This window comes from Cygnus olor, chromosome 6 (assembly GCF_009769625.2).
Source record: "Cygnus olor isolate bCygOlo1 chromosome 6, bCygOlo1.pri.v2, whole genome shotgun sequence".
NCBI lineage: Eukaryota > Metazoa > Chordata > Aves > Anseriformes > Anatidae > Cygnus > Cygnus olor.
In genome coordinates this window covers 8101755-8120769 of record NC_049174.1, presented here as the reverse complement: position 1 = coordinate 8120769, position 19015 = coordinate 8101755, and the positions used below count along the sequence as shown (strand labels likewise).

The window sequence follows — 19015 nt, the reverse complement described above, 5'->3', positions numbered from 1 at the left end:
AAGACTTTATCCTGGCTTTCATATGTATTGTGACGAGTCTTTAAAAACAGTGTTTTTTGAAAGTGTAATTAAAACATTCATAGGAAAGAGCTTGCGCACTGCTGTGAAAGTAAACAGGCCTCTCTTCTAACAAAAAATGTGTATACTAATGTGTATTAGTCTGTGAGTCACTCCATTTGATTTCAAAGGAACAGAAGTTATCAGGTGAGGGTTATGAAAATCCAAGTCTTCTTCCTTGGGAGGTCTGTGTGTTTGAAAAACACATGATCCAGGAAATTGATGGTTCACTTTCCCACGTTTTACCTTTTAAAGGTTTTAAGCTGTAGAAAGCACAACAGGACACCTCTGATGCAGGAAACAATTCATCTAAAATGGAGCTAACTTCAAATATTTTCTCTTTCTTAGGAGAGTTACACGTTTTTTTGTGCAGATTTTGCCAACTACCTGTGATAGTCACATTAGAAGTGTTAGAACGGTTTTGGACGCTCTTTGTCCTCGCTTCTATTTCTGTTTTGATACAGAAAATGTCACTGGTGTATTTTGCAGCCGTACGAAATTCAGAGAAGGATAACTCATACCGAAACTTCTACGCAGCGCTTCCGTGCTGAGGCGGTAAAGGAGAATCAATGTACAGGGAAGCTTCCAATTAAGCAGAAAAAGGGGTTGGTTTGCTTTTTGAAATAACATTTGACATATACATGGTAAAATATGGCAGCTATTAATAGGAAGTTAATGAGTTCATTTGCCTGGTTTCAGGTTGTATCAGCTAGAAAGCACATGTAGCTTTTGCCCTGAAGTCTCCAGCCAGGAGCCATATATTAAAGATACTTACCAAAGGACCATGTCCTGCTAATAAGCCCGACTCTATCTGTCCACGTCATTTTTCATCTCAGTATTTGTTTACACAGCAGCAAGCCAACTTGTGTACTTTAGACACTAGTGTATCTAAAGAGCAGTGATATTTCATTATAATTTTTTTCTGGAGAAGAAATAGCTATAATGGATGCATGTTAAGCAATGCACTGTGAAGTTTCATCAGTAGTTTACTGTAACTTAGATGTAAGTATGTGAAATAATACCTGGTAATTAATACTTTATTTAACTACAAAATGATAAACTCCCTTGGGTTTTGTTCTGTTTTTCTTTTTAATTATCAGCACTGCTTCCTGGCACAAGCCCCTCTTCCTAAGCCTTTAGGAAAGGTAATACTTGGCAGCTCTGCCTTACCTTGCCTTGTCCATTCCTGAAGTAGCTTTAGATAATTAAATTCTCTGTGCAGGAGAAAAGGGCTTTTTAGGCATTCTTGGTTTTGTCTGACTTAAGGTCTTAAATCTGGAACTGGAAAGGAAACATCTTTTTTTCTTCGGTTAGCTGTTCTTCTCAGTGTCGCAACTCAGTCTCTTTTAATCACTAAGGTTTGAGATTTTTTTCTGCCATTTTAGCTTTAAAAGAGAGAAAAGATTTAGTAATGTAACAGTAGACTAAAAATATTTTGCAGTCACGTAGTTTCCAGTGTTAAAAAGCAAAAAGCTCATTTAGTTACATTTCAGTACATGCCCTTCTTAGGAGTTCTTATTTTAATAAATCAGTACAAGTTTATAGAGTCAAAAGGCAAGTACATAGATAGCTATAAATGGTGAAACATACACCGTGCTTATAATTGTCCATAGCCTCTTGTAGTCATGCATGCAGTCTGTTTAATAGGTCTGTAGTTTCTAGTACGTCTGTGCTGCAGTCACCCCTAAGGACTGGAAAATACCTTTAACACAGTCAGGGGGTGCAAAATAGAGAGGAAATGTATTTAGGTGAAGATTTTTCATGAGTCAAGAGTTTTTAAAGTGGGCGGTGGAGCTGCCCAGACTATATCTGGGCTGCCCAGGTAGGTTATCCCATGCATCACGCAGTGCCCGTGGAGGCTTGGGGCAGTAGAATCGGAGCGACCCTGCTGCACCAAGATCTCCTGCTGCACAAACCAACACCTTGGGGAGACCAGATTGCTGCTGTCTGATCCTAGACTTACAGCTCTACCTAAATCTGGTTTGATAATCCTTCATAAAGGATGTGCTTTAATTATTATTAACTGAATCTGGGAATATAGCAGAGTTATTATCAGTGGACGTTTAGTTAGAAATATGATCAATTTTCAGCTTACGAATAAAAAAACCTTTTTACAGAAGTGTAAGGGAACTGAATAAGGATGCCAGGATTTTTTTTTTTAATATATTTATTTTTTGTTAGGAAGTAATAATAATGCTGGAGAACTGCTTACAGATGTACTAGGAGAAAGCAGCAGGAAAAATAAGGAGCAGTCTTCATAAGGCAGTGAAGTGATGACAGTTGGTTTACTGCTTATCTGAAGTGGGCATCGGACAGGAGAGTTCTTGGGAAGGCAGCAAAATCTTATTATTCAGTTTTTACTTTTTTGGGTCACCCTTCTATTGGGTAATTGTGTCTAAGATTAACTGTACTAAATGTAAAAGCTGCTACTCGACAGCATGAATGACTGAAATTAATGGTCATCCCAGAAGCCTGCAGTTTAATCAAGGAGCAGAAAATAAGTGATTGGCCAAAAGTACAATAAACAGATCAAAGCAGTTATTTACTCAGAATTAAGCCAATAAGGAAAATGAATTCATGCTGGTTTTAAATAGATTATTGAAGGTTATTGAAGGTAAACCGTGCTATTGTAGCAGACTGTGTATGTGGCAAGAAAGGAACAGACTATTGGTGACTTTGTGAAGGATGTTCTTTTGTCATCTTTGCCACTGAGCTGTAGTGCAGTGGTTATTTGAATTCCTGACTGAAGGCTTTCAGCACCTCCTTCAGCTGCCTGCTTACTGAGGAATAATAATACCTGCTCTTACATGGCCTCCAAGAATATCAAAGATCAGTTGGGTAAAACACATTAACAGCGTAGCTTTAAATGCAGCAGGAGTAAAAGGCAAGTCTTTAGACTTGGTAAGAAACCTGCTGCAGCCTTTAATGTTGTCATCCTGAAACTGAAGCTATCATTCCTGAGAAATGTGTCAAAGGAAGGGGTTTTGCCTGTTTTCTCAGACAGTGAAAGCAAAACAGAAAAGAAAAAGAAAAAAACACGTTTGTCTACTGCAATCTCTTTACATATCTATGTTATGGACATCTTAAATGATATAACAGAAGATAATGGCTAATCAGATCCTTTAAGTGTATTGTGGGAGTTTAAAAGGGAAACCACAAACTCTTTATCAATTCCAATGAGCTCGTGTTCAGTATATTGGAAGAAAAGCTTTATGCTGAGATTTTTTTAAATTATTATTATTACTCCATAATATTCTTGGCAAGAATGTAGAAACCTTAGTATTTTCTGCAGTGCATCTGCAGTGGTTTCAGGTGTAGTTTCTAGCTCGCACACATGAAATGAAGTTGCAGAGGGTTGGTATGTACGTGGCACACCTACCTCTGGTGCCCTCCTTGCAGGACCACACCACTGCGGTGGTTTAAACCACTGCAAAGAATTGCTAGAGGACATCTCTAAGAGCGCTCTTCATCCTTCTGTTTCCATTTGAATCAAAAGGCAGATGCTGGAGTTTACACCAGACACGTGAACTACTTTGATAAAAACAGAGCATTATTTTTGTACAGCAAGGGAGTAACCATTTTAAGGCAATTGAAAAAAGGTTTGGAGAGATGCGACAGGTCACAGAGCATGTTTATTTTTCATGAGAACTGTGCTTCAGGCCGATGAATTCAACCTCAAAGTCCCACCAGGATTTGACTGAGGCTCCATAATAAGTGATGTACTGAAAAAAATGAATGAAAAAATGAATTTCTGCTTACATCTGAAATCTGATGTTCAAGACCTTGTTGAACTGGGGCCCTGGTTGGTGAAGTGATTTCAGCATTGAAAGCCTAGCTTCAGTAAAGCACTTGGGCAAATAGCAAATGTGAGCATATACTTGGGCCCTGTTGATTTGCACTGCACCCAGTGAGATATAAGTAGGTGATTACAGCTGACTGTGGTCCTAAGGGTCTGAGACAGACCCGAGTGTCCTCAGCAAATGTTGACATAGAGTATGGTTTTAATAATACTTTACAAAACCTGTGTCAGCTTGTATGTTTTTTCCTCTTTAAATTAAGAAATAAAAAATGGATGCTCATGGACCCAATCCCCACTGTCAAGGGCAAATATGAATGATTAACATCAACTTAATCTGTGTGTGTGTGTGTGAATGTTTGGGGAGAAGGGAGCAGGTAAGGGGTAGAGTTTCTGTTAAAACTACTAATTTTTTTTTCACCTAGCAAGTCTTTTCCATTAGTTTTACTTCAAACACCAGTTTGCTTATTTCTCAGTTTAATGGTGTGAGATTTTTCTGTTTGCTACTTCCCAAAGCTTGTGGGCCTGATCCTCACTTGCATTAATTCTCCTCATGCCACTCCAGCAAGGGAAAGCAGCCTTTAAGAGGGGATGTCAATTTAATTGTAATGCAAGCGAAAGATTTGGTTTGAAGCGAAGACCTTAACATCTGTCCAGATCAAATTGTCATGATGAGTTCTAAATACTCATCTAGATCAGACTGATACTAAAAATAAGGGGAAAACCATAGCGATAAACACCACAAAACCCCAGTCATGGATCTAAATTTTGAGCAGAGCTCATCATTTACGAAGGATGAAACTTCTGAGGTGGAGAACTTGAGGAAAATCAGGCTGTGCAGCACTTCGAGTGCTGCAGCATTACGGGGAGAGCCCCGAGTCGGTGCCGGAGGCTCTGCCTGTTGTAGGGCTGCAAGATGGTGGTAGCAGGAGTCAAGGTGGTGGTGGAGGGAGCAGGCCTGGGTGAGGAGGCGCTGTTACACAGGGTGAGGTGACGGGCTCCCTGCACCTTCTAGCGTTTCCTGACAGCTTTCTCCCTTCCATTTTCCCTTCCAGGTGAACGCCCCTTCCACTGTAACCAATGTGGAGCTTCTTTTACCCAGAAGGGGAACCTGCTGAGGCACATCAAGTTGCACTCTGGGGAGAAACCATTCAAATGTCCCTTCTGCAGCTATGCCTGCCGACGGAGGGACGCCCTCACAGGACACCTCAGGACGCACTCTGGTGAGCCCACCGTGTCGTTTCTATCCTGTTGTTTCCTTTCTCCTTACTGTTGAAGGTTGTGAAAATAACTGTATGTTCCTGGTGGCTCTGTAGCTGCCTCTTCAGAAAGCATAGCTCTGAACCTTGGAAAAGCCTCGATGTGAATCAGTGAAGTTGTGGTTCGGCCACACCTTTCCTTTTGTGTAACTGTGCTCCTCTGCTGATGCTATCACATTTCCCTTTGAACGTCTCCTTGGGTGTATCCAGACTTGGCTGGCAGATTGTTCTGACACTCTGGGCCCCAAAGTGACTGTGAAATTCCAAAGATCTCTGAGAGTGGATTTGTGCTTTTGGAAGCCTGCTCTGCAGTTCGTACCCATTTCTTCATCTAATAAATGCCATATGCTGGTAGAGTTCATACTTGTTCATCTTTCAAAATCCTCCTAATTGGATTTTTAGTTCGGTTATTTCTCGCTGTGAAGTCCTAATTCGTGGGAGGCACAGCACTTACCCTAGAGCAGAAGGTGGGAAAGAGAGACTGGGTTTTCCTTGCCATGAGTCTCCTTGGTATAGTTTTTTGATGGGATCTAAAAAAATACCTGTCACATAATTGCATGTTAGTAGACACATTGGTAGCCCGCATGGTCTGGATTGGGGGTGTTTCTGGTCTCTGTATGCTACCCCAAGGTGGGCTGCATTCTGCCTGCTTACTCATTTGTGCAGGACTCTTGAGTAAGATCTTAGCTTGCTGTGTTTCTTTTTTTCCTAGAATGTTCAGCTTTTATGTCCAGACCATTAATAGGGGACTCTGTTTTTCATTGTTGATTGAGCAGAGATAATTGGACTGGTTAGAAGTGACAGGATTACAGATGAACTTTTTTTTAAGGTGTTAGCAAATGTGTGACTACTGAAACACGGTGGTTGAAGTGCAGCTGCAGGCAGAAACTGCATGTGAAAATGTCATTGTGGAGCTTCCTGACTCTTAATACACATTTCTTCTAAGGGTCAGCCTCACTTCAGTGGAGCTTTCTGTTTTACGAGCATTAGATTGGTTTTAGGATCCAGAGTTGTCTTTACATTTCTGAGAATCATAAAGGATAAGCTAGTAACTTTCTCCAGGTAGACTTCAGAGTATGCAGGAGGCTGCATTATTGCAAACATCCTTCTGACAGAAAACATGAACGTGAGTGCAAACATGGGACTAGGCTGAAGGAGCATTGCCTGAGAGCTGTCAGCTGAGAGGATTTGATCTGAAAGTTAGAAGGGAAGACGTCTCTGTGGAACAGTGAGTTGTAATTTTCGCACATCTGACCATAACTGTAGTTTCAACTTGAAATTTAGTAAAAAAGAGAACACGATAAAAATATTCACAATTAAATTAAAAAGGGAATCGTGACATAAAATAACCCACATTACAAAACATGAACGTTGTGGTTGAAGATTGTTTTCATATTATGAATATAGATTTTTTGTTACCTAGATACAGCCATTGATAGCAATTTTTCACTCTTCCTGTGTGAAAAGTGCATGGCTGATCTTTCTGCTTTTTGCATGAGGATGAAACACAGTTAAGGTGTGGGATTTTCAGAAGGCATCTAAGCTGCTTTGTCATACAAGTCCCCCTGGAGCTCCTTCCCTAACTGATGTAGCTGTGCTGATTTGTTGATTTTATGTTTTATTTCAATGGAGAGAGAGTCATCGCTCTAAGTTACAACCGTTTTGAGCAGAAGCCCAGGAGCATTTCAGCTCCCACAGTACTCTCCAAGACAATTCTTAGTGTATCACTCGTAGGTGAAGAGTTAAAAACCTGGGATATTACCCCCAAACCTACAGCCACCTATACAAAGGTGAAATACCAGGCCAACATGAGCATGGACGTTAAGGTGTCTGTCCATCCCTGACACGTAGGTTGGTTGGTTTTATGCCCACATCTGTGAACCTGCTTCATGGAGATGTATAGATGTTCCATAGGGTTTTATACTATTTTCTATCAGTGTACTATGCAAGCACTTTCTGCTTTAATAAAGCACACATCAGAGTCTGGCAGGTAAATCTTGAAGACCAGAGCAAAACGTAGTAAACTTCATTGAATATGTACATCTGCTATTTCTGACCAGAAAAGAGGATATCAGGTAGAAAAACTATTAAAAGGGTGAGAACTGTTTTGAAATATGAGACTTCAATCCAGTTTTAATCTGGTACGTTTATGTCTGAATTGAGGTGAGTCTGAATAAGTTTTTATATTTATAAAAGGAAAGCTCTTTAGATCAGATGCTTAGCTAATATAGATTGTAATTACATCTCCTAAGCAAGGCAAGTAGTGTTATTTTGCGCTAGCTGAGAATCTGGCACATGATTACATAAATGCAAGACTAATTTAATTTTTTGTTGTATGTCCCTTTCCACTTTGAGAGTGCTATTAATAATAATAAAAAAAAAAATCAAGAATGTTTTAAACTGCTCATTCTTTATGTAAGGCAGAATATGCAAGAAAGGAATCGAATATTTTTTTTTATCTTTTTTTCTGCCAGCTAGTTTGATCTGTGAATTTGAAAGCACTTTGTTTGTGTCACCACTTAGTCAGTTACACCCTCTCAGTACTGCCAGTTAGTCAATTTTTCCTGTGCTTAGTGTAGAGTTTTCATACAGTGAGACAGGGAAGGTGAAAAACTAAGGAAATGTAATTGTGGAGAGAAATTAGCAGAAACATCTTGGAGAGATTTGAAATAGCTGAAACTACTATTAGCTTAAGAAAAAAAATAATTTGACAGCTTTTTCTTTTTTTGCTATAGAGGGATTTTTTGCTCATGCCGTTTAATACTATTTCCTACTTATTTCAGGTGTTTCTGAGCATCATAATCCACATTTTGCCTACCTTTGTCGTATAGAATAGTATCTTTCTATGTAAGTGTTCCCAGGATGAGTGGTTAGCAAAATATTACTTTGCATCTGTAATGCTGCTGCTGTTTAACCCTAAATAATTAAGGACTTATCTTGCAGTTATTTACTCCTGCGATTATTTACCTTTTACTGACATATGCAGTTCTGATGAACTTTGTGTCTATATTTTCCTCCCACATGCAGCTTCTTTGATTTCAGCAATATAATGATGCCTTCAGGACGTCAGCGGGATAATGCCTGGGGAGAGATTCGTGCAGAGAATTACACTAAGAGTGGGCTTGAGCCTGGAGGTACTGACAGGAATTTCAGATGTTGTTTTCAGAATTAACTCTGTAGCTCCACAACACAGATGATATTGGAGAGGTGCCTGAGTGGGCTTCCAGGACGTGAGTCTAAGGACAGGCTGTAGAGGGCAGGGGCAAAAGTTGGTAGCCCCTTTGTGCAGGGTTTGTGCGACCAGACAGCAAGCATTGGCTTCACCTTGCCTCACGTCTGCTCTTTTAGATAAAAATATCCAGACAAAGCCACTATCCTGATGGAAGTCACAAAATACCTGCCATCTCACCCTGAGACGTGCCCATACCCTCCATCATCTCTAGAACTGCGCAAATGAACAAAGGCAGATAGAACACAAATGAGACAAATTCTGCTGTAGGCAACTAGAGAACAAAATACAAATTTTAAGGAGGACAGTTGTTCTGACGGATAGATCTGATGGTTAAAGCACCTAGGTGTTGACCTCTGTGCTTTGAAAGATGTGACGTGCAACCTGATGCTCCTTTATCCTGAAAAGCCAGGCATCCTCAAGAGGCCACGTACAATTATCAATTACATTTTGATGTGAATTTCTCATATCTAAAATGGAGCCAAGTCAGCCTTTCCCTCCTAATGCTATTGTAAACAGAGACGCTTTGATAGTTATGAAAAAAGTCAAGGCTGCAATGATGAGCAATCCAGAAAAGCCCATCGAAAACATTAGTGCATTAGTTTTCAGAGCAGGGCTTGGGCAGTAAGCAGTAAACGAAGGATAGGATCACTTGCTAAGGGGAAAACAAAACACGGAATAGGTTTTCATTAAGTGGAATGCATCCATCCATCCTTTGCAATAAGCAAGGGTGGTCCTGTGCACAAATTATTTTGTTTTTTTGTAATTAAAAGATGTGTCTCATCATGCATATGCAGACAGGCCAAATGAAGCCTTCTCAGGCATCCTTAATTCTGGAACTTCCTGATTTTTCTGTCTTTATCTTGGCAACCTCAATCACATTCCCTTACTGTGGGAGTAAGTGTTATTCATATATGAAAGCAGTTTTACTGTTTATTTTTTCCTAAAAAATGGGTAGTCAAATCATTATTTTTTTCCTGTCACAAAAGCTTTTCCTCACAATACATTTTAAAATTTTCTTCCAAGCTACTTCTTCCCTGTCTAGAAAATGATTTTTCCTTTTTCTGCTTTTAACAAATATTTGCTTTTTCTTCCCTCTCTTCTTCCTGCATTGCTGCTGCACTTTGCTATTGAGGAGCTGGGCAGTAACACTGAACTAATGGTATCACTTTATTTGCAAAAGAAAAGCAGTGAAGCATTTGTTTTGAAAAGCAAAGCTTAGGCAAAAACTCCCAAAAGCACAATCTTAGAAAGCTATGTACAGTGCACAAGACATGTCTAATTAAAAAGGTAAATGCCCTGTATATGGAAAGGTAATTGAGTAACTCTTTTCACATTTCTTGTTTTGCAGTTCTCATCTATAAGGGCTTTCTTCTCAGCTCCTTGTGTTGTAGCAAGCCATGTGAGGTGTCCTGTATGCCTGCAATTGCATGGCTTGTGTCAGCAGAACCTTTTCTTAAGGGATTGGAGCACTGATATTCGTGCGTGTGGCTGCTTAGAGGCAGAAGGAACCTGGTTCTTAATTATTATGAAGCACCTGACCCAACAGATGTTTGAGAGAGACATCCCACCTGTGCATGTCTCAGTCCAGCTAAAGAATCGGAAGAACAAGCACAGTGCTGAAAAACTGTTGTGCTTGAGGCACTGCCTGGCAAAAGCCAGTGAAAATTACTGAAAGAATGGCAAAGGTGGCTATTGAGAATTGTAAAAAGTCTATGTTTAAAATTGCTTTTTTCATCTTAAAAAGACTTGTATCACTATTAACACCTCCGCTCTCAAAAGACCCAGGTGAGGTCAGTATCTATTCTGTAACCATATTTTTGATGATGAGAACATCATAATTACAACAGTCTTGGGACCTGAAATTCTCATTATACTCAGAGCTGGACTGACTCAAGCACATCATGAATGGGGAAAAAATTTAAATGTGATCAAGAAGGATACTATCTGAAAAATGAAACAAGTATGTGAAGGGGTGGAGGCGATATTTTGCATACAAATCCCAGTTGTGCAAATAGGCTAGCAAACAGCATCTTTGCTTAGATGTGATGAGCCAGTGGGCATTTATTCTGTTGATCCAATACTTAGAGCTCTATTTAATCAGGCAGAGCTGCTCTTCCTCTCAGGTTTTCTTACACTGCTTCAGTTAAGCTCGGTGGAATTAATCTCGTCACAGAATCATTTGGTTATTTTCTTATCAGACTCCACGTTCTAAACTGCTATTAGCATGTGCACAATACTGAAGCAGCTCTGCTTTCTCATTAAAGCCTCCAGTACCTAGAGGCCTTCAGTCCGTGTTGTAGTCTCTGAAGTCTTTAGTATTCTGCTTTCCATGTTGTTTATATGTGCAACACTGGAAGGTGAGAAGATCAAAATATATACAAGGGTAGGAGATTGGTATGCAAGGTCTTTCAAACCCTAGGCACCCTCCTTTGAAGCTTAATCTTCTGCAGAATCAACTTGTATCCCATGCTTCACTAAATCTGAAGCTGGTCCTTGAAGTGGGGGGGGTCATTTTCACCTCCGGAGCACTACTTGGACCAGTATCAGTATAAGCTATATGAAAAGAGCATCTTTTATGTGCTCAGAATTATCTTAGTGTAGAAGCTTGGTTATGGTAAGCCTTTTCTACAGAGTGTAATTATCAATGAGAAACTCTCTTTGATTTCAAGATGCTGTAAGACCATGCTCTTTCCAGAAAAAGTACATTTGGACTTTGTGTTCAGGAGGAACTACTAAAAGGTAAGGTTCCACCCAAAGCAAGAAACATTCACTTTTTGCTAGTCAGACCTTTAAAAGTCTTGAAATTCCATAAAGATTCCCTCTTATCTGCAACAGTTATGAATCAATCTTTGACTGTTCAACCCAAGAGACCTGTTTCCTGCAGATAAGACAGAAATAGGAGAAGTGGTCATGGCAAGCAAAGGTGAACGTGCTATATACCAGCATTATGAATCTCTCTTAGCAGTGGGTATGAGCTTTTCTCCCTTTTTTTTTTTTCTCCCCAGGGTATGCAATTGAGCTGACAGGGGAACAGATGCTGTACAGCTCCCTGCTTCTTCTGTGTGTAAGCAGGGGATGCCCTGTTCCTGTAGTGCTTCAGGGCTGCTTGTAAATTGACTGGATAAAGAAAGGCTCACCCCCCTACTAGTGATGAGACCAGTACCATGGGGATATTCTCTTTCCACGTCAGTTCACAGTAAGATTACTAGATGCTAAGATTTATTGTGTCTGTGAGACGAGGCTTGTGCCTCCTGGTATATCTTGGTGGAGCATGGCCATGCTAGGTCTCTGCCACCTGCAGGTTTCCCAGCAAGCCCTCCCTTTTTCAGCAGAAAGAAGCAGGGAGAGAAGGTCTGGAGAGAAGTTCCCCTGTCTCCTCCTGTCACTCATCAAGTTTCCTCTCCTTAATGAGCCAGGGTTGCAGAGTTGTACATGTGGTGTCAGGACCTGTAAGCCTCTGGACCCTTAGCAAGGAAGAGTTTACTGTGAAGGTAGGAGGTCCTGCACCCCAAACTGGAGAAGAAAATGGAATATTAATGTCCCCAGAGTTTCAGGTTTACCACGAAGGAAAGTTCCTAGGGCAGATTTCTGTTCTGTGATGTGACAGGATGCTCACAAGGAGGGGACTGCATGTCCTTTGCCCTTTTTTTCAGACTTCTTGAACCTTCTATCAACATAGTCAGAAGGTCGGACAGCACCACAGTATTTGGGGGTATTAAGGTTTTTGTTTAGACGTCTTCAGCACAGTGTAAGATTCACATGGCATCATCCCTCATTAATTTCAATTTGTTCCTTCTTCATGTGTAGCACCAGTGCCAAGATGCAAGTGTGTGTTTGGTACAGGACTGCTGATGTCCAGTTTTCTGCCTGTTTTCTGTCTCCCCTCCGTACTAGCAGTTCACATCCTTCTGGTGGGACAGGTCAGCTTTTGTGTGCTCTGGAGAGAAAATGGACGCTTCTCCACTGCTGAGTGATGCCAGTCTTTATATCAGTCATCTTGCTTTGCAGCAGCAAATGTGATGGTGACTTTCTCTTTCCTCTAGGCGTTGATTGTGCCACGACACTGTATGTGGGATTTCACTAGCACCAAAAAGGCAGATGAACACGATAAGGCTTCTGATTATAGAGCAGCAGTGCTAAGCAGCACGCCTAACCTGTTCTTTAAACATCCAGGGAGGCTGTGTTTCTGTTGCCTCCCTAGGGAGACAATTCCACTTCCCATCTGCTTTTTATAGCTATGACTCTCATCCTTATACTTAACCTAAACTATCCTTTCTTCTGCTGCAGATTATTGCTTTTGCTAACACCGTCTTCTGTGACTGAGAATTCCTGTACTCAGTTTATACTGTGACAGCATTCATAGTCTACAGTCATCTGTCCAGTATTGATTCTGTTCTAGACTCTCTTTATTTTTCTAATCCTCTCATCTTTTTTTATTACTAATTTTGATTATTTTTTTTTGCTACTCATTTGTGAGGGACCTAAATTGTGAAGTCATTTTCCTCTTGGGGAAACAAAGACGAGTACAAATGCAGACCCCTTAACGTCATCTCTGCCTCAGTTGCCTATCAGTGAAATCAAAATAAGAGAACTTCTCAACCTTGTCGTGATGGGGAGAGGGCAGGATGCACGAGCAATTGCAAGGCTCAGGCATATTGCTGCAATGAAGGTCATGTAAGTACATAGCAGAGTACTCCAGTGCTGCTGGCGCCCCTGCTGCATAGCATTGCGTATTATCTCCTTAGTTTTACGTATCCTTTGTTCAATAGTGAAATGAGATAATTACAAAGTGGAAGGAATAATAACTTTGTATTGTTACCATAACCACTGAGGTATTATACCCTGATACCTGCGTGATTATCTTAGACACAATAGTAAGGTGATTATTAATAATACTAAAGGACTTACTACTTAGCCTGCAATTTTTGCGTCTTGTTTCCTTTATGAACCCTATCTATTTCATCAGCCCAAAGCCTGTGTGAAGTGGGTATGTGTTGTTGCCTCTCTTTTCAATGATGGGAAAATGAAATAGGAAAAAGCCCTAGGAGACCCAATTTGCAAAATCAGGTATCTAAGCACTGAGGTAGCTTAATTTAGATTACTTGTCTTTCTGTACCAGCACTGCTATGGACAGGCTGTCAGGTGAGGGTCTAATAGCTGAGATGTTTAAAGATAGGTAGTCTCTTAGTTCCTCTAAGCTCAACCTACAGAGGCCTCTTTTGGGCCTTGTTTTCCCTGTCAGCAGGGATTATTACACAAATCCTATATTTGTAGGCTCAGATTGGCATCTGGATACCAAACTGGAATTGAAGGTGCAGCCGTAAACGCAGGCATTGCACAGCCAGCCTTCAGACCTCCTCTGGGAGCTGGGTGTCTCATGGCACTGTAATACCCTTGAGGGACGTGGTGCAGTGAATCAGGAGTCCCCCTGCTCCAGAAGCAGCCTTCTGAGGTAGCTGCAGTTGTTCTTGCAGAACAAGAGGACCAAGGGGGTGACAGAGCTTTCTCGTGCACTTGAGATGAGAACACACTTTTTGACTTGATGAAGCCACATCGCAGCAAAACCAAGACCAACCGCTTCTTGCACGTACTCTGTTTGAGCAGCAGAATACCACAGCAGCCCTAAGGAGGAAAAACCTATTTTTCTTTCCCCTGAGAAAACTATTTTCAGGGGTGAGAAGCTTTTGCATTTTGCCTCTGAGGAAAGGAAATGCAGCATTCGGAGCTGGCCTTTGTCAGTTCTTGAAGGAGCTTGTGAAACCCTTCAGCTTAAGAAAGTTGGAGCTTGGAATCACGGACTGGTTTGAGGCCATCTTTCATTGCTATCTCAGTTTTTTTACGGGGCAATGTAAAATGGAGAACTGCCACCGACATTTAGAAAATATATGAGTGCTTTAAGGTGTAAGAGAGGTATTTTTGCCATCTGGAAAGGAAGCCAAGAGAAACTAAAGGAAAAAAAAAAAAAACACGTGGTTAACACCGTGCCACAGCAGAGCTGTAGAGAGCTGCTACTGCTGTATTCTTCTGAGCTCTCAGCAACCTGTAATTATGAATTGGCTTACAGCTAAGATATTGATGGATATCACTCAAGAAGGAAAATGAGAATGTCTACTTTTTTTTATAGTGAACCTGTACTGAACTCTGTGTGACTCTCCTCCTATTTATAACCCTGTATGAAGTTCAAGGAAACTTGTCCTGGAGGTTTCCCATGAGAGGGAACTGTGTTTTTACCTGACTAAAGCTCTCTGGATATTTTCCCATTTTTTATTTGATCTAAGTGTGAACTTTCTCCACCCTCTGCCCCTCCTTCTTTGCTGGAGTAGTTAGCGAGGTTGATTACAGTGAGGATTACACAAGAGATGCCAGTTGCACACATGTTTTGCATAACTGTGCTGTGTTGATTTCAGACAGGGTGCCCCAAGTTCCCTCCTTGCTTTGCAACAGAGACAAGATCTCTATCTTCATTCCTGAAGCTGGAGAAATGCTGCTGAGGCCCTGCCTATTGAAACTTTGACAAAGAGCACCTGGCTGGGACACTCCCCGACCGCACAGTTATCTGTACCCTCACAAGCTCTTGCTTTTGGAAAAGCCTCTGCTTCAATGTTGTTCCTTCTGTTCATATTAAATCTGCAAGAGCAGCTGTACCTCTGTGAGCAGTTGGTGGGGCAGTGTTATTTGGGAGGATTTTTGGTGTCAGGCCACAGAGTTCCTCAGGATGCTGCTGTCCCAAGACTCCTCGTGCCCGGGGAGCCGGCTGGTCAGTTTGAAGGCCGGGGCAGTGTGCTCCTCACATGTGTCCCTTCCCTCCCTTCTGCTGTGACAGGCCGGCCTGGATGCTCCCACGTGCTCTGAAGGAGCTGAGGGCCTGTGGTGAGGATCCTGGCCGGGGATCTAAGACAAGCTCAGTGCCTAGTGCTGGTTTTGGGGCCAGTTCACCTCAGCCCTCATTTGTAAATTCCCTGAGGTCTGCTTGTTTTCAGTCAGATTTAGGGGCTGCCTGTGCCTTCTGACAGCCCTCAGACACACGGGACAGAGCTGCTCCCACAGGTGGGCAGAGCCCGGGCTGTTTAAGGGCTAGAAAATAAACCACGTATCAAGGACCTGCTGCTGAGAAGTGACGATGAGATTTTTGTGTGGAAAAGCGACACAGGCCACAGACTGTCTCTCACTTGGATACCCTTCATCTGCATGCGCTTTGCTCGTCTCCTTGGAGACAGTGGCTCGTCTGAGAGCAGCTCGCCTTGGCGGGGAGAGGCCTGGCGTCTCAGGTCTGGAGGGCAAAGCTGTGCTGCTGAGCTCTCCAGCAGCCATACAGGCATCATTTGGTAACGGTGTAACCGGTTCTGTACGAGGTTATTGAGTGAGCATCTGTCCCCAGTACCTCTCTGGGGACACGGCGCGAATCCTAGGTATGAAAGATGGGTTTGGAGAGCCTCGAGGAGAGTCCAGCAACCTCCGTCCCTCAGCAACCAGAAATGTTTGTGAAATTGCTCCCTTCCCTTTTCCTTCTTCCAAAGAGCTGAGTCAGCTGGACTGGCACGTCTGGAACTTGGTGGCACTGTGAGCGGGCGGCCTGCCAGCTGCATTACACACCGCATCCACAGGAACACGTCACTCCCCCCCCCCTCTCTCTCTTCTTTCCTTTGTCATCTCCACCCTCTCCCTTTTTTATTTTTCCTTGTTGATCCGTGTAGGTGAGTCAGAGAAACCTGCTCATCCACAACCTGTTCCTTCTTGCCAAATCCTGGAGCAGCACTCCCAGTTCTTGTTAGGTGTCAGGAATAGGTTATGAAAACAAAAGCTGATATAGGCAGTGTGCTGGGTATAGAGCACATACTGTAAATGAAAATTAAATGCACAGTAAATGTGCCACTTAATGTGTTCCTAATAGAGTGATGTCTTTTGTAGGAGGCACTTTATTCTGTGATTCATTTATAAGATTAGTTTTCTTCCTATAAAACACCAGGATGGAACGGGGAAATGATTTGAGGTATAAGTAAGAGCACGTTTAGGGAGAAAGGCATCTCAGCTGCACTGGATTTTAAAACAACAGGAGAGTGGAAAATTCCAGTACGAAAATAGGTTGTACACAAATGTGCTTTTGAAAGAAATGACAGTGCTTTGATATCAATTGTAGCTGTAGTAATCTGAAGAAACTCCACTGATATTGGCAGAATTCCTCAGAGTGTACATTATTGATGTGTTTCTAACCCCAGGAATTAAAAAAAATGATGAATCTGGATCCTCCAGGTCACAGAGGCTTACAAATGAGGAGAGTGCAAGGTGCTAAATTGCCCTTTTTATTCACCTGAAGACACTTATTTCATGAGTGGGGAGGGAGGGAGAAAACATGCAAGCTAACCTTTCCCTTTGGTCAACTGACTTCAGGAGGTGGAAGCTGAAGGAAAGAATAGTGTTGTATCTGACCTGGGGGGATCTGCAGGTGTTGGTAACGCTGTAGAGTCAGATCTGTTTCAATATCCATAGCTACGTTACCACTGAGCAGCACCAAAGGATGGATTTTTGGCATGTTTCGTTGGAATGAAGCTGCTCAAATTCAAAGAATAGATCATCCACCAGAAAAAGTGCTTTGTTTGACTTTTATGTGCCGCAGTAAAATGTCCACGGTAGCTATATTGTGAAAAATGTATCCATTATGTTCATGTCATTAGTCTTCTGCAAACGATGAGTTTGTCCCAAGGGCTAATGAGGAGCCAACTTCACGATACTGCAAGTGCAGATTTGGTTCAGATGCATGAGATTTCTGCCTTCATCAGCGTAAACTCCAGGATGAATTTGAGCTGGCTGGCATGCAGTTGCTGGGACAGGATTGCACAGTTGGTAAAGAGACAGGAAAGGACCACTTTGTGTCAGGTAATCTGTAACAGTCAATTCTCAGAGTTCAAGCCCAAGACAAAAAGACAGGAAGGCTTACTGCCCGACCACATTCTGCAGAGGACAAACCTAGAATACAGGCAAAAAGGGACTTGCCAAAAACATTCAAGATATCAGTGCTGCAGATGGGAATGAACCCAGATGTCCTAAATTCCCATTCCCTTACTCTGTTACAAGGCTCTCCACACACCAAGGAAAAAAATAATAGATGTAAGAAAATGAGAAAAATTTTTCTTCCAGGTATTGTGCAATAAGAAGTTTTATACCCTTTCATTCTTGCTTCAGATTTCTCAGAGAAATCGCTTGTTTTGAATAGTGTAGTGGAGCCATCAGTATGAGTTTTTCTCCTTTCATCAAAGAATGCAATTAAATGTATTCAGAGTTTCCTAAACTCCCTGTTTTTACAGGAAACCTTTTTAAAGCATTTCTGGATGTTTAGAGAGCTGTCTTGTGTTTTCTAGCTTTTCTGTCTACTTTTAGCCCAAGTAGATGGGCTTTCATTCTTTTCTTTTACTTTCTTTTGGTTTAATTTCACACCCATATTTAATTTCCTTTCATTTCGCCTGCCTTTCTTTCAGCCAGGATACAGTTTCTGAATCTATCCAGGGCTTGTATTGCAAAACTAATCACACCAAAAAAGAAACACCCTAAAACCCCAAATCTTTCCTTTCTTCCTCTCCCTCCTTTCTCATTCTCTCAGCTGACCAAACCTTAAAAAAAAAATCAAGGGAACTGCAAGTGCTCTGGAACTGTCATTATTTATTTTTTCTGCTACAAAAAAAAGTCTAGGGAAGATATCAAGACTAACAGGAATTGCTGGATTTTAATACCCAAAAGGGATTAATGTAACTTCAATGTCAGATGTAAACACTTGATATATAGAGGTTTGCAGTAGAACAGAAACTGTCCAGGAGCCTCAGTTCATTTCTCAGCTAAAGGATCCATTGTCTTTTAAAAGATATTATACTTTTAATATTTGTTGTGCTGAGAATTGTTCTCATAAAGAAATGAGCCTAATTTTCCCCCCTGCTAAATGCTGTGGTTGACTTGGAACGTGGAGCAGTGAACACCACAAGTGTCAGCACAATTCCAAATCTCTGTGGTGGTGGCAAGCATGGTGGGAGAGGAGCTGTCTGTCCAGCCCTCATGGCATAGAGCTCATTTGCCTTAATGAAGCTGGAGTAAGTGTTCTGGATGTCGGAAGAGTTTTTGAGAACAGTGAGCTGGAAGAGCCTTTAGCATGTGGTTTTCAGCACTATGCAGCACAGCTGGGCTTAGCACTGTCTGTTTTAGGAAAGTCTCACCCCCCTATTTTAAGCTCCTCTGTAATGCTGGTGTTGAATGTATATGTTGTCAGGCATGTTGGCAGAGAGCAACACGAGCAGGTAGGAAAGCTGCATAGGTAAAGAAAGCTGCATAGGTAAAAGGAGTCGGTCGGCTCATTTTCAGTTTGCCCTCATTTGACATCTGTGCTAGAGATGACAAAACCTCTGAACAGCAGATCTTTACAGGACTAACACAGTGGCACTGGTTCTTGGGCAACGGGGAAAGTATGACTAAAAATCTTCATGTCCCAAAGGAACCCATTAGTTTTGCTGTCTGACCTGTTTTTTGGAAGCAAGGTTCATTTCTTTGCTGGCCTTGATCAAAATAAGTGAAAACTCCCAGCTTCAATGGCTGGGAAAAGCAGAGGAGCTGTCAGTATTATTCCTCCCTTGTTGCTATTATGTTCACAACAGCTTGCTGTTAATGGTCTGCTTCCAAGGCTCTGGTTAT

At 41.7% G+C, this 19015-nt stretch overlaps 1 protein-coding gene across 20 annotated transcripts in view; it reads left to right on the top strand.

Moving 5' to 3' along the window:
- The window catches only part of IKZF2 (IKAROS family zinc finger 2), a 116291-nt gene that overhangs the window by 64218 nt on the left and 33058 nt on the right, over positions 1-19015 (top strand). For all 20 annotated transcript variants that reach the window (XM_040561316.1, XM_040561304.1, XM_040561303.1 and 17 more), the window contains one exon: positions 4909-5076. In XM_040561316.1, coding sequence (XP_040417250.1) covers positions 4909-5076 — 168 coding nt within the window. The remainder of the gene's footprint in view (positions 1-4908; positions 5077-19015) is intronic.